The sequence below is a fragment of the Schistocerca piceifrons genome, chromosome 7 (assembly GCF_021461385.2).
Source record: "Schistocerca piceifrons isolate TAMUIC-IGC-003096 chromosome 7, iqSchPice1.1, whole genome shotgun sequence".
In the NCBI taxonomy this organism is placed as follows: Eukaryota; Metazoa; Arthropoda; class Insecta; order Orthoptera; family Acrididae; genus Schistocerca; species Schistocerca piceifrons.
The window spans coordinates 233,400,322-233,425,662 of record NC_060144.1 but is presented as its reverse complement, the minus strand read 5'-3'; the positions used below and the strand labels follow the sequence as shown (position 1 = coordinate 233,425,662).

At 40.1% G+C, this 25,341-nt stretch overlaps 1 protein-coding gene across 1 annotated transcript in view; it reads right to left on the bottom strand.

The window, feature by feature from the left end:
- LOC124804815 (endophilin-A) overlaps positions 1-25,341 on the bottom strand; it is a 730,772-nt gene that overhangs the window by 105,523 nt on the left and 599,908 nt on the right. The window contains exons 6-8 of the mRNA XM_047265154.1: positions 17,041-17,109; positions 7,654-7,870; positions 1,752-1,885 (exon numbers count right to left, since the gene is read on the bottom strand). Of these exons, the coding sequence (XP_047121110.1) occupies positions 1,752-1,885; positions 7,654-7,870; positions 17,041-17,109 (420 nt within the window). The remainder of the gene's footprint in view (positions 1-1,751; positions 1,886-7,653; positions 7,871-17,040; positions 17,110-25,341) is intronic.

Genomic DNA, 25,341 nt, shown 5'->3' with positions numbered 1-25,341 from the left:
CTGTCCACAAATCAGCACGTTTTTTAAAAGGAAGGAAGGAAGGAAGATTGGGTTTACCATCCCAATGACATTGAGGTCATTAGAGTTGGAGCATAAGCTCAGATTTTGACAATGATGGGGAAGGAAATCAGCTGTGCCCTTCAAACAAACCATCCTTGCATTTGCCTGGAGCGTTTTAGGGAAATCATGGAAAAGCTAAATCTGGATGGCCGGGCGTGGGTTTGAACAGTCATCCTCCCGAATACAGTTTTAGAAAGCAGTGTTTGTGCTGAACTTTGGTTGTCCTTCTCTCACACTGTATCCCGCAAACTATGGATGAAGGGCAACATATTCCTAGATTTTTGAAAAGCATCTGACACAGTGCCCCACTGCAGACTGTTGATGAAGGTGAGTGGCTCTAAGACTTCTAATGCAATAGAACCCAGTATGTTATCCTCAATGAAGAGTGTTTATCAGAGACAAGGTTATTGATGAGAGTGCCCCAGGGAAGTGTGACTGGACTGCTAACACTGTCTAAACACATGAATGATCTGATGAACAGGGTCAACAGCAGTCTGTGGTTGTCTGCTGACGTTGCGGTGTACAGGCAGGTGTCGTTATTGAATGACTGTAGAATCATACCAAGATGATTTAGACAAAATTTCTAGTTAGTGTGGTAAATGCCAGCTAGCTCTAAATGTAGAAAAATGCAAGACAATGCATAAGAGTAGGGGAAACAACACCATAATGTTCAAACACAGAATTGGTAGTGTTCTATTTGACACAGTAATGTCAATTAAATATCTAGGTGTACTACTGCAAAGTGATATGAAATGGAACAAGCATATAAGGATTTAGCAGGGAAGGCAAATGATTGACTGCAGTTTATTTGGAGAATTTTAGGAAAATGTGGTTTATCTCTAAAGGAGACCATGTATAGAACACTAATGCAACCTATTCTTGAGTATTGCTAGAGTGTTTGGGATAACCACCAGTTCAGATTTAGGGAAGATATCTAAGTAATTCAAAGGAGACCTGCTAGATTTGTTACCGATATGTTCCGTCAACATATCAGTATTACTGAGATGCTTCAGGAACTCAGATGGGATTCCCTGTTCCCTGGGCAGGGGAGCAGGGGGTGTTCTTTTTGAGGGGCACTGTTGAGAAAATTTAGACAGCTACTATTTGAACATGACTATAGAATGATTCTATGTACATTTCACGTAAGAATCATGAAGATAAGATAAGAGAAATTAGGGCTCACACAAAGGCATATGGTCAGTCATGTTTCCCTCCCTCTATTTGCGAGTGGAAAAGGACAGGAAACGATAGCAGTGGTATAAGGCACCCTCCACCATGCACTATATGGTATTTTGCAGAATATGTATGTAGATGTAGACATAGAGCAGTGGGTTAATTTTCCTGTACCTATAACTGCTTCCAGCTCCTTTGTGATACCCTGAGTAATCTGTGATCAAGTCTGTCGCTTACAGTGCAAATGAAATGGAGAAAAGAAAGGTACTGGGATTAGAGGTCAACAGTATCTGTGTCACTGAATTATTCTTCATCTTTCTTTTTGCCATAGAAACGTGTAAGTAATTATAAGAAAAGTAATGTAGGTGTCAGAAAATGGCTGTAGAATTGTTTCAATGGCAGAAGTTTTAAGCAAGACTTCATCACCTAAAATTGTTATTATGTGAAACAATTTATTTTCATTTAATGACACACATCAGAAACACCAAGCATAGATCAAAACTTGTACTGTAACTTACCATTACTTCTTTCAAATCCTTTGTCTGTAGATGATGGAGTGGTTCTAGGAAATTCTGTTTAATGTTGTCATCCAAGGAATATTTTACATCAGCCATTTGTTTCATGGACTCGCCCATTTCACATAGTGCGGAGCCTGGAAATGATTATAAGAGGAGGAAAATTAAAGAAAGCAGCACAGAATATGTTGTAAATTGTTAAACAAAGAAATCTTCATGAAGGGTCATGGAGTGGGGACGGGGGGGGGGGGGGGGCCGTCGATAAATTCAGCGTAAAAGTAGCTATGGGGGGGGACCCGCAATAAATTCAGTGTCAAAGTAGCTGTGGTGCACATAAGTTTATTCATTTCTACTGGGTTAGAATAAATTTTAGCTGGCCATTAAGAACATTTGATAATATCTAACTTATTTTATCTTCAACTGTATATCCATCTTCTGCAATCACTGTTTACAGTTATGAGGTAAGGAAAACTGCTTAGTTATTTCTTCACTATCATCTGAAATGTATTGCTCTTGTATCACTGCCCCATCACATGAGATATATTTTAAAATTCACAACAGAATCAGTCTCAGATGTTAATCTTAATACAAAAGGCAGTTTGTGAGTTTTTGATTGATTGATTGATTTCTTTATTAATCCATGTAACAATTTACATTGTGTGGATTTCGTCAGCAAAATCATATACAATACAATATACCTACAATTATACACATAAAATTAGTATTTACACACATTTTTGAGGTATCTTAAATTAGTTTTATATCCTTGTGCAATTTGTAATTTTCTTATAGTACTGTACAATTTTTGATTACATATCATAATTATTTCCTCATGTATTACAATGCAGGCTACTTTAATTACACTACATGTTTTAATTCAGATAGTCCGTTACTGCGTAATAACTTTTATTTAATAAAAAAAATTTTAGTTTTGTTTTGAACTGTCCGATTGTGTCAATATCTCTTATTTTTTGGAGTAATTTATTATATAATTTAACAGCATTGTACAACAAGCTCTGCTGAGTTTTAACTTTATTTTTCCTCTCTAGATGCAGATTGAATTGGTTTCTAGTTTCATAGCTGTGTACTAATGAATTTTTCATATAGCAGTCAATATTTTTTTTTACATACATAACACTTTGAAAAATGTATTCACAGGGGACAGTTAGGATTTCCAGCTTTTGGAAATGTTCAAGGCAGTGAGCCCTACTGCCACTCTTGGTTATTATACGAATTGCTCTTTTTTGTAATTTGAAAACTATTTGAATATTTTTACTGTTGACTCCCCAAAATATTATTCCATAGGTAATAACAGAGTGGATATAAGAAAAATATACAGATCTGACACATGTAGTATCACAAACTGCAGTCAGAATTCTCAGAGCATAGCATGCTGTAGCGATTCTGTTACTAAGTATTTTAATATGTTCTTCCCACTTTAACTGACTGTCAACATGCATACCAAGAAATTTTGTGTAGTCTACACATTCTATAGTTTCATTGTTTAACTTAAAGTTGTTAAAGTGTGGTTTTTTGCAGACATAGAAGTTAACAGCATTTGTTTTTTTAAGATTTAGTGTTAGTTTATTATTGGATGCCCACTCACGTACACTGTTTAGTGTTTGTTCGGCTTTTTCTTTTAGTGCATCTGGTGATTTGTCACTGATTAGAACATTTGAGTCATCTGCAAACAATATTGTTTGTCCATGCTTGATGCTCTGTGGGAAGTCGTTTATGTAAATGAGGAATAGTACTGGGCCAAGGACACTACCCTGTGGGACACCTATATTTACATAATTTGGGTCTGAAGTATACTTTACAATATAGTTTGAGCAACTTGAAATATGTGAGATTTCAGTTATCTGTCTTCTATTTTTTAGATATGACTGGAACCACTTTTTCACAAGTCCCCTAATTCCAAGTTCATCTAACTTATTTAACAATATGTTGTGGTCTACTGTATCAAACGCTTTAGTTAGATCAAGAAATATACCTGTTGTGTAGTTCCCTTTATCTAATGCTTCTAGAATGTGTTTTGTGAGGTGTGCTGTTGCTGATTCTGTGCTTTTCCCTGATCGAAATCCAAACTGGTCAACAGACAGTAAGTTGTATTTATTTAAATAATTGATTAGCCTATCTTTCATAATAGTTTCTAATATTTTTGCAAAGCATGATAGTAGAGAAATTGGCCTATAATTTTCAATTATTCCTGCATCACCTTTTTTGAAGAGAGGTAGTAATTTCGCATATTTTAAATAGTCTGGAAAGTAGCCCTGCTTGAAAGATTGATTTATAATATCAACTAAAAGTGGAAGTAGGCTCTTGATACAGTCCTTAATTATAAAAATGGGGACTTCATCCAGACCAGCTGAGTTTTTGTTTTTCAGTTTGCTGACTGCTTTATAGACTTCTTCCTGTGTTGTAGGGAATAACACCATTGAGTGTGATACACCATTATTTGGCTTTTTGACCTGAGGGGCTGTTAGAAAATTTTCCTGTAATTTTATTCCTATGCTACTAAAATAATCATTTATATAGTTTGCCATATATATTGGGTCTTTTATTAAAGTCCCTTCCTCTTTGATTTTCAAGTTTGACAGATTCATTTTCCTGGTACCAGTTTCCTGCTTCACAATCTTCCATACTGCCTTATTTTTGTTTTCAGCAGAGTGCACTATTTTGGAGTTATGAGCTCTCTTTGCTGCAAACAATATTTTCCTATATGTTTTCCTATATCTTTTATAAAAGAGTGAGAAAGCAGGATTAGTTTGGCTGTGTTTAATGGAGCTCGGGTACTTTAGTGTTTCAGATGATTTTTTGATTCCTTTTGTGACCCACTTGCTTTTTCCTGCTGTTGGTAATGGACATAATACTTTAGGAAATGTTTCTTCAAAATTTAATTTAAACAATGTCATGAAATTTTTGAATTTTTCATTTGCATCTACCTCTGAGTATACTGAGTCCCATGTTTGTCCTGCTATCTGTTTGGCAAACTCATGTCTATTTTTTTTAGAAAAAATTCGTCTGTAAATATGCATTTTCTTTGTTTCTTTTGGAGCCACTTTTATATTAATGATTTGAGCTGAGTGATCAGATAATCCTAGCTCTGCTACCACCACCTCACAGTTTTCTTTGCCTAAATCTGTTAATACCTGATCAACAGCTGTCTTTGAGTATTTTGTTATTCTGGTTGCACTGTTAACCATTGGAACTAAATTGAAACTTTGAGCAAGACTTTGTAATGAGTCCCATGTAGAATCAGGATTCAGTTTATCCACATTTAGGTCTCCACATATGAGAATGTGGTTCTTTGGAGTGGATATCTTGTCAAGAACATGATTAAGTTTGGAGAAGAAGATATTGAAGTCTCCACTAGGAGATCTGTATATACATAAGATAATCAAATTCCTACACCTGTATTGGTCCCTGATTTCAACTGCTGCCAGTTCAAAATGTTGCTCTTCACTGATTACACATAAATCGCTTCTGGTCTTATACTGATAATTTTGTTTTACATAAATACAACACCCTCCACACTTCATAGAAGTGTATACAGATATATAGTTTAATGCTTACATGTGTGATTCATTTTGTTGGTCATCACATGAACACAACAGGGCAATTAAAATAATAAATATTTGTCTCAATTGCCTGTCTCACATTCTTTGTTTTACATATCCTGCAGTTTCTGTTTTTAGGTAATTAACATGTTTGTAGTATTTAAAAGGTCAGAAATTTAAAACATTTTGTTTGCAAATTAAAAACAATATCAAGACTATTCCTCAATATTTTAGTGCTTTGTAAGCCCCTTCCCCTTTGTTTTCTTGACTCTCTGGATCATTTTCAACTGACAAAGTTTCATTTGAATAAAAATATGTTATTTAAGGATGCTGTGTTAACAATAAGTACACACTCGGAAACTAAGTAAGCTAGATTACAAAAAAGAAGTTACTAACTATTTACTAACAACCTCACTGAATACAATCAAAACACTACCAATCCACATAATAACTAATATACAGAGTAGAATCTAATAGTAAAGATGAGTACTGAAGAATTTTCAATTTGTTCAGTCTTCCCTTCTGCAGCCTGTTTCTTTTATTTCTTTATCGCCAGAAGGAAGAATCTATAACTTGAAATACTTAGCCTAATGCCAATTTTTGAATGTGCCTAACTTTTCTATGACGTTTTTCCATGAACATAACTGTTTCTGCACTGTTTTTCTGCTATACATCATCAACAAATTATTTTTCAGCTCAGAGCTTTTGTTTCCACTTGGTATTTATGCAACTGCAAATGTTTACCTCTCTCCATCATCTCACAAGAAAGAAGTCATCCAACTATAATATTACATCGGCATTATGTGAAACACCAAATGAGAATCCACTAATGGATCATGTCCATGAACACAACAAACATGACAACATAAATATGACCAGAGAAAAATTTTGCCAGTTACTGAAACTTAAAAACAGTTCTTTCATCAGCAATTACTACAGAATGTATGAAGTGATACAAGGTTAAAGAGAGGGCAGGGAAACTTATCCGAAGAATAAATCAGAAGAAACAAATGAACAATTTATGACTGATCATGGAGTTGGGAGACTCACTTCACAGGTCACTCAATGACATTCCAATCCAGAAAATCATACTGCCTACAAAAAAATGCAGAGAAGAGGCTGTGAATATATGAGGGACTCTAGTTAGACAAGCCAAAACATTGCCTTACAACAGACACAGACCAGCTTCCCTAAAGAGAAGCTGGCATGGGATAAGAATAAGTGAAGTAGAACATATAGCTTAATCCCTTATCCATGCCAAGTAACAATAACTAAGTTAGTACCTATGTATACCAACAATTACTGAATCACTGAACTGAATTGTAAACAAAAGTAAAACTTATTGATTACTCCAAGTAGGTAACTGAGAGAAATTCCCAGAAACATTTTTTTCTTTTTTTTTCATGTTATTACAGCAGCACCTACTGAGCATAACGACATTACAATGATAGTGACTTGAGCTTATCACTGATCCATTCTGACCTTAGGTCTGGGCACCTCTGGAGCCTGAAGAATATGTAGCAGAGGTCAGATAGGTAGTGAAAGACTACAATGAATATGCTTGAAGTACTATGTGCATGATTATTTCATTCTGAGGCATCACATGAGAATCTCATGATATGATATAAACTACTCTAAATTATTTAACTTTAGGATAACACTGGACAACCAGATCACATTTCTCATGCACTAGTATATTACTGGTGCGTCAGGCTGAGTCAATATCTCCAGTATTTCTTTGCATTCAATTTAATCTGGAACATTTTGGAAGCACATTGTTTATTTATTTCATTACTCATTTTTCCTTCTGCTCCATTTTAATCCTACCCTATATATCCTCTATATCTTGTGCTTTCCCTATAGTTTTTAGTTCTCACCTTAATATCTTCATGGCCTGCAGCACACCATTAATAAATAGGAAACTGAACCGCCGCTGGTGTATCGACTATTATTGTCATCTGTTTTGTATTTCCTGGCCTGGTGTTTGGGGTGACAGTTGTTCTCTCCTCGACTTTTATGCACTTTTCTTCTTTAATTTAGCTGTCTCCAGTCTGCATTATTGCTTAATGAAGGAAATATTTTTAAGATTTGAAAATTGATATGCATTTTCTCTCACTCATATCACTCAGCACAGCTGCAGAAGCTCCTGTCCCAGTCACTAATTGGTAGGTGCATCTTTCCAGTCCCATGCGCACTTTGTACTTCAAAATCTACGATAAGTGGAATTAAGATTTTCTGATATACCAGTTATTTCTTGTCTACAAAGTCCCACTGATTTAGTGACAAGTAACCACATACAAAAGATCTTTCTATAAAGCAAAGTTTTTTTTAATATAGCTACTTACCGAAAAGAGAGTCATCACCGAGCCTTCTTCCATAGGTTACCATGCATTCACCAAGAACTCCTTCTGGCTGTGGGTATGTTGAGGCTTTTGCTTGCCCACTAAGCTTTGAGATTCCTTTAACAGCAGCCATCTTTGCTCTTGCTGTTGGATTAGGTTGCAGGAACTCCTTTGTTTTAATTTGTAGCTCTTCAACCAACTCGTAAGTGACATCTGTTTTCTATAGTAAGAATAGAATCAATGCATATAATGATCAATGATAACACAAAGTGAGGCATAAAGGTGATTAAAAAATTACATCCTGTGTCACAAATATACCACAAACTGAATGTTTTAGACCAAATAAGAAGTTATCAGAATTCATAGAGAAATAAGTTTCCACTGTATAACTAACAGCAATACAACTGTGTAGCTTAAGTAGGCGTTTTCAGAAATGGTTAATATTGAAATTCAAAATAGTGATAAACAGAGTTAAATTTGAGGATATTTTACATATTTACGACCATGCAACATGAAATTATGGCGAAAATTCAATAATACACATTGAGTTTACTGATCCAGAAAATGAGAGACTCACATACAGATGCGACTGATTCATCGATCTCCAGACATATCACACAATATTTTCCACTTCTGATAATAAGCTAATTGCTTGATTTATTTGAAAACATTTAGTGCAAACAGAGCACTACTCTCACAGATTAATAATGTTTTCAAAGAATATGTAGTACAAATGTTTTTTTGTAGACAAAGCAGCAATATAACCATACCAACAATTGAGGAAAATTCTTTGGGGCAGAGCCACAGAGGCATATAACTGGAATGTTGTATAGTTATATTCTTCCATCATCCTGATATTTTAACAATCTCCCCCCCCCCCCCCCCCTCTCCCCCAGATTTACCTTCATATCAATGTTCTGTCTTAACTACAAAAAAGAACCAGTCCTTCATCTTTGTCTATTCCTTGGCCCACACTCATATTATTTTCGTCTTCTTCTTCTTCTTTTGCCAATAATCTTACACCGTCTTACTTCACACATTCCTCACTAAGGAGGCAAGAGACTACAATAGTATCTTTCTTCAGTTTTCAGTCCCTAAGCAATTTTGGAAATGAAGTGTCTCATGACATTCTAGAATGAAGTATTATCCGGCTTCTTTCCAGATCTGTTTTAATATGAACATGACTGACAACTTCCTTCATTAGTCTTCGAAGCAAACGATTTTTATAAGAAGTCAGCACAGTAGCAGCCATGACAAAACGCTTAGCTTAAAATTGGCCAACCTTTGCCATTGTGATTTTACGCAGAAGTCTAGGAATTTGCCTGTGTTATAGATTATGTCAATCTCTATAAGAGAGAGACATAATCTGTGAAACACTCCCGCTGGAAATTTATGTGACACATTTCTCTGTAGTATCTAACCATAATGTAGACTACAACATCCATTGTTCTGGCTAATGTAACAGCACATTTTGATTGTGAGAGGTGACTTGATGAGAGAATGCCAGTCGTATACATAATTTTGTTGTTGTTGTTGTTGTTGTTGTTGTTGTTGTTGTCTGGTCATTTTAAAAAGCTAAGTAACAGTCAGCAATATGCACAGACATCTAGGCAGACCAATAAGATTTATTGTAGTGTCTTCAGCAATAGCAACTAGTATTTTTGTCTGGATGTTTTTACCAGTTTGTGATTTCGAATACAGGAGTTAGTTAATGGAATTTCTGATAGTGTACAGTTTAGTGATTTAGACTCTTTCTGTAAGGAATGCTCCGATCTATTAAGTTGGTGCTTAGTTCATAGCATTTTTGGTTTGCATGTAGGTATTCCAGTTGCTATAGGCTTATTTACCAAATTTCTTTTTTTTATTTATGGTTCACTGTTCCTATTTGAGTTAACATGTTGCCATTTTGAAATAGTGAGTGGAGCTGTGGATGTTAGAAAATGGAGTGCAATGAGGAGAAATTACAACATTTTGGACATACTCCTCTGTTTAAGTACAACAGAAGGGGGACAGCAGCAGAGGCAGCCAGAAACATTTTCACTGTGTGTGGAGAAAATGCCATTGGACAAAGAATAAGAAGAAAATGGTTTTCTCATTTTAAGAGGATCATTTTGACATTAGCGACTTTCCATGTTCAGGAAGACTGTTTAAACATATTAACCTACAGCAACCCATGTCAGAGTACTCGAGAACTGTCAAAAATGATGAACTATGATCTCACCATAGTGCGACACTTACATGCAAAGAGGAAGGTTCAAAAATCGAGTGTATGGGTATCATGTGCTCTAAGTCAAAATCAGAAAAATCAGTAGGTGGCCATATGTGTAACTCTGTTTGGTTGTCATCAACTGGTTTGTAAACAACACTGACTATTCCTATTCTGCATCATTACTGGTGATGAGAAATGGTGTCTTCATGCAAACATAATGAAAATAAAGGAATTGTTGAGCTCAAACAAAGCAGTAACTCCCTGTACAAAGACCTGCATGCATCCACAAAAGACAATGTTATGCATATGGTGGAACAGTGACAGTATGGTGTACTATGAATTGTTTCCCCAAGGTGTAACTGTCATTGCTCGCATTTACTGTAAACAATTGAGATGTCTTGAAGATGCAGTCCAAGAATAATGACCAGGAAGACTGCACAAAATGATGCTAATCCACAGTAACATCTACCTGCACTGTTAGACTGGCAAAAAACACTATACAGGAGCTGGGTTGGGAAGTCGTTCTGCATTTACCTTATTCACCTGATCTTACACCCTTAGATTTTAACCTTTTCTGCTCTCTATCGAATAACATTCAAAGAACTTCTTTTCCAGTAGAGCATGTGCTCTAAATGTGGCTCAACAAGTTCTTCATCTCAAAACCACGTCATTTCTACAGTTGCGGAATTGAACAGTTACGCCAGCTTTGATAGACTGTTGTAAACAGTGAAGAAGAGTATAGTATTGATGACTAAAGCCTTTGTTATGTGTACCTTTTGTGTTTACTAAACTTAGAGAAAAACATTATGAACTTACACATCAATCTAATACTTTTTTAAGCCAGATTATGTACAAAACTTTGTAGCGCACATGTCATTCAAAACTAATGCTTTTCTTTATTTTTCTGCATTAGCCTATAGCTTTTCCTATCAAGGAAGTGGTTAAAGTGGAAGTCAATCTGTCACGAGTCTCAATGTGAGCAAAAACGGCCAGGCCCATGTCAGCCCATGTTGAAATGAATGGCAAGCTTCCTGGACCCAAGGATTTGAATGAACTCCAGTTTGTCTTGGGAAAGATGAAGTATTATGGCTAACTTATACCAAATGCTGCACAGGTACCATTCCTCCTGGAGCAATTTTAAGGTAAGGTTGTGAAATTTCAGTGGTTCACCCTTTAACCGGGCAGTGTTCTTGAAGCTAAAGTAGTGTTTTAAGTCTGCTCTCTACCGGCACATTTACACTTGGAAAACATTTAGTCCTGGAAGAATCAGATGGTTCACAGTTTGGGATAGGCACTTTTCTATCAAGCAAGTGCTCCAAAGATACATAACATCCAGTTACATGTGTGTCTAAAACACTAACAGCTGCACAGATGAATTACAGCCAAATAGAAAAGAAGGTACCAGTTATTATTCACTGTATCAAGAAATTCCTTGTTTCCTTATATTTAACAAATTTACATCTGATCACCAACTGCAAACAACTGAGTTTGCTATCTGGTCCCTGAATGAACACACCAGATAAGATGGCACATCAGTTACACTGATGGGAACTGTTTTTGAGGAATTACCATTTTGAGATCCAGTAACAGCTCATTGCTCACTCAGCACCACCAACATCAACAACCTGTTTCATGTACCAATAGGTCCAAATCAAGAGCTCAATAAGAAAGAGGTATTTTGTTTCCAGCTGACAGAAAACATTAGGTATACAGTGGACAAATTCCCTGTAACAACTTGGTAATATGCTGGGCTTACAAACAAGGACCCTATGCTATGGAAAGTAGTGTGTTGCACCCAAAGCTATGGAACTGGCACTATGGACATATTTCTCAATGTATCACACACTCAATGTTAGACAAGAGGCTCTTCTTCTGGACAAAGAAGAGTCAAGAGTGCCAGATTGTGGTCCCAACTACAGTCTGGCATGTCAAGCTAGTGCAATGGTGAAGTTGGGGGATATGAAGTATGAAGGGACTGGGTATTGACACCAAATTTAAAGTGTAGTATATGATTCCTTTACAAGGGCAAAGATGATTTCCTTCCCCCTCTTCCCCAATCTCAGCTTATCTTCCTTCTCTCATAAACTGGTTGATGGTCTTTAAGCATTAATATTCCTTCCTTCCTTCCTTCAGCCACATGGCACCAACACATATCTGTAACTTACTGGTCAAATGAAAGATAAGCATATCTAGTCAATGCGTGAGGTGGAAGGAAAAGGAAAGTTGCCATTTTTATAGTCTGGTTAGAAAGAGATGAATGAGGGCCCTCTAGTTCTGGCCTGGCAGAAGTCAGTAGAGGCCAGTCAAGTTTGGTCCACTCACATTTTGTGTCTGGGTACTGCCAACCTCAGAGATCTAATACAGGACCTTGTGTATGTAGCCACTTAAATTGACTGTTGAGCTGAGTTGTTTTATGTCACAAATTAATAATTCTCTTGATGAGTGATGAAGTGGATCCTGACCCATCAAAAGTAGTGCCAGATACTCTTTCCACTCCTCAGAGAAACCAAGGGGTACTCCACTGGTGTCCAAAACATACAGACAAAAGTAACTTTCACATGATGTGCCACTGCAATGCAAGTAACACAGTCTGATGAAACTTGGACCATATATAGAAAGAACTGCTACAGTATAGTATATGAGGTACATGAATTAGATATTCAATGACAGGAATGAAATGACACTTTTATTCAAAGGCTATAATTATACTGAAGCTACTGCCATTTAGTCATCTCCGAGACATTACGAAAGGCAGGACATGGTTCCTAACAGGGTGTGTGACGAGCCCGGATGACAATAGGTGCTCTACAATGTGTTCCCATGCTGGCCACAAGTTTGGTGAGGAGTATGCATAATAGGGTGCTCCATTCCTCCACCAGCTCAGTTAACAACAGGTGGTTGGCCGTTGGTGCATGTGGATGTGCTGGCATCCCACGTGTGCTCGATGGCATTTAAGTCGGGGGAACAGGCAAGCCAATCCATTTGCCAAATATCCTCTCATTGCCAGAGCCCCTCTACCTACGCCGTCCAATGCAATCATGCTTTGTCAGTGATAAAAATGTACTGTTTCTAAGACTTGGAAGTCAGTAAGCTCATACAAAACCATAACAACTGGAGCACCAAAAAGATTATATTCAACAATGTTCTTTGATATACTGTATGTTCCCACATCTTGCCACATAAGGTCCATATTTATGTAATCCAGGTGTTACGGTGTGGAGAGACTGCATGGACCTACTGACCTCCAAATCTTTGAACATGGTACACTCACAATTCAACATTATTGTGACATTTTACTGCTTACCCAAGTATATTCAGGGGCGCATTCAGGCCTGACTTCCTTTATACGGATGACGATGAGTGACTGCATCAAACATCGCAGGTGGGGGAGCTCTCGGAGTGAGAGGATCTTCGGCGTTGTGACTGGTTTGCCTGTTCTCACAATGTAAATTCCATTGAGCACATGTCCGACGCCAGCACGTCCACATCCACCAAAAACCTTCCAGCAGTCATCAGCTGCACTGGTGGAGGGATAGAATGCCCTACCACAATAACTCCTCAACAAACTTGTAGCCAGCATGGGAACACATTGGAGCGTATGCCCTGCCATCTGAGGTCATCACGCCCTATATTGCAGTAACTTCAGTGTAATGATAGTTTTTGAATCAAAGTGTTATTTCTGTTCGTCTCATTGCATATTTCTTTCACAAAATTAACCTTTATTTTCATAGGAAGAAACCAATACCACAAATGAAGAAATTAGGAAAAAAATAAAAACAATCTTCCTTTTAATTTTGATTTCACTTTGGAAGCCATGGCGCATTAAGTTTCAACCAGGACTGTGCTGAGGGCATGGCAAGATAGGCTCCCATCACAGGTGCAACACAGAGAGATTTCAAAAGTAGACTCAAAAATTAATCATGAGAAGTACCATTCTCCTACCTCATACTGTAAGGGTTACCTCCATACCTACTGCTTTCGACAATTTTTCCTCAGAGAGGTCAAAATGATTTTCAGATTCTTTTGTTGATGCAATGTAATGAATTTGGTCCATTCTTGTTGCTGAATTTGTGTGCTCGGAAATTGCTAATGGTTTATGGTATATTTTAATCTACCAATTGGTGCAATGGCATTGTCTAGTAGGATTCATATATTTGTTCTTTATTATACATCACACTAAAACTAAAGTATAGTAGCTCAATAAACAATACAATACCAGTTTACTTTAATTTTTTTAGAAAGTTTATAGTGCATGTGATTTATTTACTGTAATGATACATTTAATTTGTAGTGTGCAGTATTTTATGTAAACATAACTCAATTAAGTAATTTTTTCATTTATAAAAAAAATGAGTGGATGCGGGGAGGGGGTGAACACAGATTTGGTGGTTCTGCCAATGGCAGAGGATCACCTTGGCACAGTTCTGTTTTTGACCACCTATCAGTTATCTTTGAAAGAAACTTCACATTTTTCTTGGATACAATCCCACGTCTCGAAACTTCAAGAATTCCTAAAACAAACTATAGTCCCAAATAACAAGCAAAAATGGGCCAAAAATTTAAGACATTTAATCGGAAGTACATACTGCCCCAGTGGTTCATTTCAGAACAACTGATAACAGCAGTAGTATAAACTCAAACTTACATTACAATAATTTCGATATACGTTCTTTCTCTGTCTGTTATCTGCACAATATGATCATTAGAAAATAATTACATTACAATCTCTTACATCAATCATGTAGCACAATCTCTGCACCAACTGTGCTGGTACTCAACGGCTTAACTTTTGTTTACCACTGTGCTTTATGGAGTGACGATTGATAAATAATTAATGGTGTCGCTGAATGTTTGGAGCAGCCAATGAGCCGACCAGTGACGAGCACAGGAGCAAGTTTCACCTGTGTGAGAAGAATACACAATTTACACGAAGGTAATGCTTAGGAATCCCCAGAAACTGGACTTATCATTAGGGACAGCTTGGCCCGAAATAAGAATAACCAACAGCATTTCACGGTATTCGGGTCAGATCACGTGACACCCCTCGCCCGCTACTCTGGAAACTCCATATTGGATTTAATCGTGGGGAAGGGAGACTGGGTTCAACGTCCCGTCGACATTGAGGTCATTAGAGACGGAGCACAACCTCGGATTGTGCCATGGAAGGGGAAGGAAATTGGCCGTGCCCTTTCAAAGGAACCATCCACGCATTTGCGTGGAGCGATTTAGAAAAATCACGGAGAACCTAAATCTGGATGGCAGACGTAGGTTTGAGTCAACATCCTTCCGATTTCATGACTTCAGTCTGATTAAAAACCGAAAGATGAAACTGCTGCAAGTGAAACGACCAGCAATGATATTTGTATTCTAGCTTGTAAGGAATTCTTTGCTGTTTATTCCAAATGTGCTGTATTTTCCGAGGGTGTAGATAGGCAGGAATGCAAAAGGACAGCTTAAATTGCTGCAAGTGAAACGTATAGAATCATAATTAACTTCGTCCAAAACAGAATGGACACTGAGGTTACGATGTCCAACTGTGATTTGAACCACAATTACCATAGTTCATGTTTCACGTCTCGCTAAATAACCACTTTTGGGCAAAATATACATTTAACTGTAGCAAGCAGCACTATTCTTGAAGGCAACCATTCAATACACTAACTGCTACTAATAGTTTTCAGTGAATCTTCGCATTATATGAATGTTCCAGAAGCAGAAACCGGACCAAGCCTTTCTCCCCTCCCCTTTTTCAAATGTAAGCAATCTGCTTTCGTAATGTCTGTCACAGCGTATGCAGAAAAAATGGCTCAAATGGCTCTGAGCACTATGGGACTTAACTTCTGAGGTCATCAGTCCCCTAGAACTTGGAACTACTTAAACCTAACTAACCTAAGGACATCACACACATCCATGCCCGAGGCAGGATTCGAACCTGCGAACTTAGTGGTCGCGCGGTTCCAGACTGTAGCGCCTAGAACCACTCGGCCACCTCGGCCGGCGTATGCAGAAAACCAAAGATAAAAAAGGTCTATGCCCGACAGCATACAAGCTCGTCTGAAACAAATCAAGCCCATTGGCTCTCGCTATCCTGAAATGCTATTGTTATTCTTGTTTTGGGCCGAGCTGTTCCACACTCACCACTCGACAATCTAAGTGCTATAAGAATCGGTGGCCGGAACGAAGAGACAATATATGTGTTAAATGAATTTAAATCCGGTGGCATTGCTCAACCAATGTGCAAACTGCAAACAGATATATACAGAGTGACGTCTCAATTTGCTGAGGTTTCATCAGTCAGCCAAAAAGAGAGCAGTTGGAAACACAATGGTTTACATATCACCAACTGTTTCCTTACTGTCTGGATTCTAAGAATAAACATTCAAAGCACATTTTCTAAAAGACTGCCTGCGTACATTGAACGAAGCAGACACTTTAGGAAATGAACGCGCAACCATGTTGAACATTATAATACTCCGTTTTATGTGAGGCTCCATTCAGTAAAATTGTCAGGATTCTGGACACACTAAATATTAGGTCAATTTTTTTGACCACCCAAAAGATGATAGAAACCTTACCCCTGGAATTTACAACATTTCTTGTGGGTGTAGCAAGTCATATTGGTCAGTTCTGTCTGATTATTTTATAACTTTCTCTAGTTAATTAATTAAAAAAGAGTGATTATTTAGAGATATTTGATTTGCCAAGCAACTTGCATTCTTCCAATGGGCAACCTGAACCTTCCCTTTCAAGGTAAAAGGTTGTTTTTTTTAGCGCTCACTGAAGTTTTATTTGCTTTTGTTTAAACAGTTATAATTATAGGGAAAGGCAAAGACGTACCCAGCGATGGACAAGGGAAAGTAGTGCCGAACCCTCCCCCCCCCCCCCTCCTCCGATCCCATAGAAAAAAAAACTTCGACATCTGAACTTCATCGCATACTGTCCCCCCCATACAAATAAACACCAAGTCAGTTTGAGTTTGAAGAAAGCCTAAAAATTTCCTCATTCTACGCGAAATTAATACGAGTTGCCGCCCTTCCCATTTTTAGATCCTGCGCACGCTCTTGGGCGAAAGGGATACTGACTGAAATTGTAGCGTAAAGGATTATAAATATTCAACAATTATCACTGCTTTTAATTAACTTAATCTAATGATAGAAAAGCAATGTTGCTGAAAATAATACCTTTTCCATATCTGTGAAGTCTTCATCCATCTGGGTGCCCTCGGCACCTCCCATTTTTTCTGTGACATACTGAAAGAAAGAAAAAATATTGTTATTACCAGCAAAAGTGAAACAACAGATCAAATTTCATGTATCGAAAACGAAGTATTAACAAATATTAACTTTTTTACTAGAGGTCATTCAAAATCATTTCCAACTACTGTGGCTGACGGGATTGATAATAATAATAATAATAATAATAATAATAATAGCAGTATCATATCTGCTCCCTTCGATAGTACGGGCTGTTTCCTCAAGAATCTCACAACAGGATCTTGTAGTCCCATACCAACAAGTATCTTAAGCTCTGGAAGCTCAAAATGCCGAAAATCTGCATAGAAGGATAGAAAGTAAATGCATACCTAAGAGGGAGGAGGGAAATGTGAGAGGGCACCCCCTCTCCACCAACTCCCCCCCCCCCTCTCACCAATTGCAGATCTGGAGTAAAGACTTTTTATTTATTATAGGATTCTCCTACACTTATACACACCGCTGGTTCAGGCATTCTAGCATAACGTGGACGACCATAATGATCGCCATCATGGTTTTAGCAATCGCTGCATAAAATATGTTTGTTTGACGGCTGGGTCGCTCGTTGAAATATTGTGCTGAAAATTGAAACAATAACCCGGCTGGACACCCGGAAATTCACTATGTTTGTTCGGTTGTGACACTGTTCACAGAAAATTACGCCATTTTTGCGCAACACAGATGCAAACGTTTACTGAACAGTGCTGAAGACGAGCCACCAATCTTTTTTTCTGTCAATTCCGCATACCCGATATTGTTCAATACAGACCCGACGGATGGAGACTTATCAATCTTATACGGCAGATCATTGGACTGATCCACGAAGTACACGGTTGTGTTATACACAAGGTTTGCTTGTTTCCGCCATAGCAAGGCCCCTCTGTGACAAAACGTCTGTCATCTTAAAGGTAAGGCTTTTAACATTAATACACGTTTTCATCCAGCTCATAGTCTACAGAGGTGATGATAGAATGGCTCATAAACCGGAGGAAGTGTTGGGAAGGTGTCAAGAACGTCTAGAGCGCCTGTAAGAGGCTGATCAAAACGAAATAGTATTGGAATAGAAGAGGGAACGAGAATTTTAGAAGAGGGCAAAGGATGCTGCATCTTGGCACGAGAAGGTGAAAAGGCTATAAGAAAGATAAAGAAACGTAAAGCAAGTGGAAGTGATGTATTACTAGCAGAGTTGTTTAAGAGCCTTGAAAGTATTGGCGCGAAGGAGTGAACTGATCTGTGCAATAAGCTACACGAAAAATGTGAATGGCCGGATGACAATCTCTCGGCAGTAATGATACCCATTGAGAAGAAAAGCAATTCCAGGAAATGTGAGAATCTTAGAACCATAAGTTTGATTTCTCATCAGCGAATGTCCTACTAATGGTGATAAAAGGAAGACTTCGTGGAAGACTGGAAAACTGCAAAGGAATAGTGTGGATTTAGAAGAAATGCAACTAGATTGTTGAGAATTATAGATGAGAGATACATTGAAGGGGGAAGAGAAGTTTACACTGTTTTAATTGACTTGGAGAAAGCCTTTGAGAGAGTACAGTGGAATAAATTAATGGGCATTCTAAGGAAGGATGGAGTCGACTAGAGGGATAGAAGACTCATTAAGAACAGAAAATACGACTACAAATTGAGGATGAGGTGACAAAAATCACAAAGGCTGCTATCTCTCCCCAATACTGTTTAAGTTATATTTAGAGCACATTAATTATCCGGAAATGTTTGAAACAGAAAAAATGGGCGCGAGTTGGCGGTAGCGGATAGAATGCATTCGAGCTACAGATGATCTGGTTGGCTGTTTTGGGGGAGGGAGCCAAACAGCGAGGTCATCTGTCCCATCGTATTAGGAAAGGAAGTCGGCCATGCCCTTTCAAAGGAACCATCCCTGCATTTGCCCAAGGCGATCTAGGGAAATCACGGAAAATGTAAGAAGAGGAAGCTTCTTTGTGGGTGCATGGATAGGGTATCCGAGGAAGAGACTGGCGAAGTGCTTTATATGGAGCGTGGCATTATACGGAACTGAGACATGGGCACTGAGGAAAGAGGAAAAAAGAAGAACAGAAGCATTCGAGAGGTGGATTTGGAAGAGAATGGAAGGGATACAAAAATGGTTCAAATGGCTCTGAGCACTATGGGAGTTAACTTCTTAGGTCATCAGTCCCCTAGAACTTAGAACTACCTAAACCTAACTAAGCTAAGGACATCACACACATCCATGTCCGAGGCAGGATTCGAACCTGCGACGTAGCGGTCGCGCGGTTCCAGACTGTAGCGCCTAGAACCGCTCGGCCACTTCGGCCGGCCGGAAGAGATACAATGGGTACACAAAGTGAGAAACTATTGAGAAGAATGAGGGAAGAGTGAAAAATTTTAAAGGTAATCTGGAAGAGAAAACACAAATGGGTTGGACATTAGATGAGAAGTGACTGTTCACTGACGGAGGTTATGGAAGGAACGGTGAATGGAAGAAGAACAAGGAGAAGAAGAAGTAGAAGATTCCAGATCGTGGACACCACAAGGAGAGAAAACAATTATGAGAAAATGAGGAACGTATCAGATGACAGAGCTGAATGGAGAGCTACACGTTAGGAACTACCCCAGGGTTTACTGATGATGCTGCTGCTGCTAGTGACGATGATTATGATAGTCTGTAGCTGGTTCAAATGGCTCTGAGCACTATGTGACTTAACTTCTGAGGTCATCAGTCGCCTAGAACTTAGAACTAATTAAACCTAACTAACCTAAGGACATCACACACATCCATGCCCGAGGCAGGATTCGAACCTGCGACCGTAGCGGTCGCTCGGCTCCAGACTGTAGCGCCTAGAACCGCACGGTCCTCTATTGTCATTTTTGTATGGTATCAGTTTTTCACTCTGAATAACCACAAAATTAAGGGTTCATTTATTATCCGAAGTTTATAGCACGTCACTAAAATTATAGCTACATCACTAAAATTTACTTTCTTTTCCAAAGAAGAGTGTGGATTTTTTCTCATTATATGGTGTTGCAAGATTATTGTGCGTCCTCCTGTTTTTAATCGTCTAAAGCAAATGGAGCACTGTACTTTAGTGGCACTACACTTTGTGAAATTCTTCCGGATTAGGGATGATACCATTCTACAATAAACTGATGTCCGAGGACAACTGCGAGACACTACGGCACAGACCTTGTGGGAGTAAATCTTGCAAAATGGCTCTGAGCACTATGGGACTTAACATCTGAGGTCATGAGTCCCCTAGAACTTAGAACTACTTAAACCTAACTAACCTAAGGACATGACAAATATCCATGCCCGAGGCAGGATTCGAACCTGCGACCGTAGTGGTCACGCGGATCCAGACCGAAGCGCCTAGAACCGTTCGGCCACACCGACCGGCGTAAATCTTGCACACTGGACGTAGATGCGTACCGTCTAACATGCCACGCCACATGGTACAGGTGCATTATTGTCTCTGCAGTGCTGTACCGATTCTTATGTCATTGTTGACAGTTCCTAACTGTAGGAGGTGTTATCAAAATAATGCTGATCGCTTTTCCCAGTTTCTATACTAATCCAGCATTTCAAAGCAATGGAAATTTTACGAATAAACATTACTCGTGTTTAAAAAGTTCTACTTAAAAATAAAAAATTTTAGCACTGTTACCCGGTTATAAGTAAAAAATGAAAAAATCTGTTATAACCGAGATCAAACCAATAGCGAAAAATACTGGTTATTCAGAACTAAAATACAGATATCGGTCTTAACGGCTCAGTTTTTCCCATTCGTACGTTGAAGGAGAGAGTGCTCCTCTTCCAATTAGAAACTCGATTATAGCACACGCATCGACATAATAACGTTACACACCGTCATGTTACAAACTACAATTGGGATCCCCCTAGCGGCAGTGGGTCACAATTGGCGTCAGCGATCTGGAGAAGTCGACCGAGTAATATGCACCACGTGTAATACCTCAGCCGATATTGAGAACAGAATAAAAAAAAAATAGAGGCACTACTTTTCACCACGACTTCGTACATAATCAAGCAAGAAGTAGGCGGTCGCATCCCACTTGCGCTCTGATAAAACAGGATGACGAAATGCTGCAGGTGGGCATTATTTGTAACCAGCAGCTATAGAGAACTGTCGCTGGCGCCTGCGTGGGACGTGCAGAAGCGGATAGCTTCCGCTGCTCGTTTAAAAGTGAGGGAGCGACGAGATGCCCACTAATTGCCGCGCCGCGCAGAGCGGGCCCGAACCCGGTAGGGCGCATCCCACGCGTAGCGCGGGTGGCCGGCGCAGAGCAGCGTGGGCACCAAATGTCAGACGGGTACGGCGGCGCGAGCAGTGGCCGGCGCAGGCAGAGACACAGACACAGACTCACACTCGGGTTCAGCTGCCGCTGCCGCCCGCGCTGTATCGACCGGTGGGCCCGCGGGCTGCACCCGGAACACCGCGTAGCGTCGCGCCGCGCCGGAGCAACTCTCTTCGCTGCCTGCCGAACCCGCGGCCCTTGCTCCCTGATGCCCTTACTGTTAGGACACCAATAGTAGCGAACTGCAACATCTCGCTTCCGCTTCTGTCTACCACCTGACATGCAACTACGGACCTGATCTCTCACGCGAAGAGAGCAGTGGGAAAACGTATTGCGTTGTTATAACCAAGTGCAGATGCTCCTGAACGTCTATTGTGGGCCTGTAATTACCGTGCGGCAGTGAAACTTGGTAGATATGCTGATGCGTTAATGCGGAACCAATTTACGCTGGAAAAAAACTAGTTCCAATTGTTGCCACCAGGTGCAAATCTGGCGCTGTACAGCATCTCGTCGACGTCCAAGGTGCACATATTGAACAAACTGTGTCGGCGGCGGTTAATACACTACTGGCCATTAAAATTGCTATACCAAGAAGAAATGCAGATGATGGCGGGTATTCATTGGACAAATATATTATACTAGAACTGACATGTGATTACATTTTCACGCCATTTGGGTGCGTAGATCCTGAGAAATAAGTTCCCAGAACAACCACCTCTGGCCGTAATAAAGACCTTGATACGCCTGGGCATTGAGTCAAACGGAGTTTGGATAGCGTGTACAGGTACAGCTGCCCATGCAGCTTCAACACAATACAACAGTTCATCAAGAGTAGTGACTGACGTATTGTGACGAGCCAGCTGCTCGGCCACCACTGACCAGACGTTTTCAATTGGTGAGACATCTGGAGAATGTGCTAGCCAGGGCAGCAGTCGAACATTTTCTGTATCCAGAAAGACCCGTACTGGACCTGCAACGTGCGGTCGTGCATAATCCTGCTAAAATGTAGGGTTCCGCAGGGATCGAATGAAGGGTAGAGCCACGGGTCGTAACACATCTGAAATGTAACGTCCACTATTCAAAGTGCCGTCAATGCGAACAAGAGGTGGTTCAAATGGCTCTGAGGACTATGGGAGTTAACATCTGTGGTCGTCAGTCCCCTACAACTTGGAATGACTTAAACCTAACTAACCTAAGGACACCACACACATCCAAGCCCGAGTCAGGATTCGAACCTGCGACCGTAGAACAAGAGGTGACCGAGACGTGTAATCAATGGCACCACATACCGTCACGCCGGGTGATACGCCAGTATGGCGATGACGAATACACGCTTCCAATGTCCGTTCACCGTGATGTCGCGAAACACGGGTGCACCATCATGATGCTGTAAACAGAACCTGGATTCATCCGAAAAAATGACGTTTTGCCATTCGTGCACCCAGGTTCGTCGTTGAGTAGACCATCGCAGGCGCTCCTGTCTGTGATGCAGCGTCAAGAGTAACCGCAGCCATGGTCTCCGAGCTGATACAGTAGTCCATGCAGCTGCAAACGTTGTCGAACTGTTCGTGCAGATGGTTGCTGTCTTGCAAACGTCCTCATCTGTTGACTCAGGGATCGAGACATGGCTGCACGATCCGTTACAGCCATGTGGATAAGATGCCTGTCATCTCGACTGCTAGTGATAGCCGTTGGGATCCAGCACGGCGTTCCGTATTACCCTCCTCAACCCAGCGGTTCCATATTCAGTCATTGGATCTCGACCAATGTGAGCAGCAATGTCGCGATACGATAAACCGCAATCGCGATAGGCTACATTCCGACCTTTATCAAAGTCGGAAACGTGATGGTACGCATTTCTCCTCTTTACACGAGGCATCACAACAATGTTTCACCAGGCAACGCCGGTCAACTGCTGTTTGTGTATGAGAAATCGGTTGGAAACTTTCCTCATGTCAGCACGTTGTAGGTGTCGCCACCGGCGCCAACCTTGTGTGAATGCTCTGAAAAGCTAATCATTTGCATATCACAGCATCGTCTGTAGCACGTCATCTTCGTGGTGTAGCATTTTTAATGGCCAGTAGTGTATTAATCTAAGTTGTAACCAGTGCTTTCGAGAGATTAACTTATATAACACAAAATCATTGTTACGACTGTCATATCATTACAGTGTAATAAGAAATGGTATATCCACAGAAACGTGGAAAAGATGTGTGCCTTCATCCTGGATGGGAGGATAGGGCGGGGGGGGGGGGGGGGGGGGGGTAATTTTCTCATGTCAGAAACTCCATATGTTGTTAGAAGCCATCGCTGATGTTTATGTTCCCTGTTTCAGTGAATGGTAATAACTTATCTTACTCTGTTTTAGCGCTAGGCAGGGGGGCGCTAATATTTGTTGACAAATATATCGCGCCACCGTCGAGAGAGCGGTTACTGCAGATGCACTCCGTTACCGAACATTGCAGGGACTGGGCTAATATTAGCGTAATATCGCATGCTTTTAAGTCGTAACAACAAACGTATTACTCACAAGTAATGTCTCTGCTTTTAGTGGCAATTTATTAAACTAATCCCCGTTTCGAATGCCGGCCTATGCAATAATTTTCATTCGTCGCTAGAACTTTTTTTTTTCTTTTCATCGTAAACCAGTTCCGATTTACGCAATAGAATATCTACCACGTTTCGCTGCCTTTCGGTAATTATAGCCCACAGTGGTTCTTTGTGAGTAGCTGCTCTTTAAATTACGAACACCTGCTACGTTGTTCTGTTGCTTGATGTCAGATTTTTACAGTGAGGAAAAAGCTCTGATTACAAAGAAAAATTAAGAAAAAATACATTTCATGCGCATCCAGAAAACTCAAGTGTATCGTTCCACAATACGGGGTGATAATATTTAACAAATATTTGTATAGTTAATGTGGCAATCAGTTTAAACAGGTTCGTAATTTAATGTGTGAAAGAAACTTACGTGCATCAGATAATCGTACTGGTATGAAAATAAAATGTCCACTGACATTTCAGTCTTTACTAAGAAATGCTGCGTTGATCACTTGGCACTGAATCACGACGTGTCGATCGCGTCAAAAGTCTCTGCATTTGAATGTGAATTTCTCTGGTGCATTTGAATTTCTCTAGAAGTTCAGTCACTGGATTGAGCAGAAAAAATGATATACGTCGTCATTTTACGTTAAAAAGGTATCCGTAGTTCCCGAACAGTTGTGCGCGTTTTTGGCTACAGTCAACCGTACTCCTGCGCTAGGCGTAGCGCAGGCGGAGAATCTGACGCGTCGCATGGGGCATTTCACGTGTCGCTCGTTTCGCCCACGTGCTCTGCTGCCATGGCACTTTCCGCAGGGTAGAGTGGCGGGTGGTTCGTGTAGCAGGTCAATGGCTATCTAGCCTCGATCATTCATCCTGTGAGTGGTCGATCTGAGCAGGCATACAGGTGGAGGGGGGGGGGAGCGTTACTTGTTATCGGGAGAGGAGGGGTTTGGTTGTTTGGGGGAGAGACCAAACTGCTAGGTCATCGGTCTCATCGGATTAGGGAAGGACGGGGAAGAAAGTTGGCCGCGCCCTTTCAAAGGAACCATCCCGGCATTTGCCTGGAGCGATTTAGGGAAATCACGGAAAACCTAAATCAGGATGGCCACACGCGGGATTGAACCGTCGTCCTCCCGATTGCGAGTCCAGTGTGCCAACCACTGCGCTACCCCGCTCAGTCAGTTATCGGGAGATCGGGAGCTCCAATACCAGAGGCATTATGGAGCGCCTTCTAGAAATAGCAAAGAAATCCAGAGTGCACTAGGTATGACTGCCGGAAGGTCTCATCCAATATGTAGAGAAGGCCCTGCCTGCTGCTATCGAGCTTGCAGAGTGCAGACGTTTTCAAGTTGTGGCTCACGTCGGAAAGGTCGACGCCCCTCTCGTGGT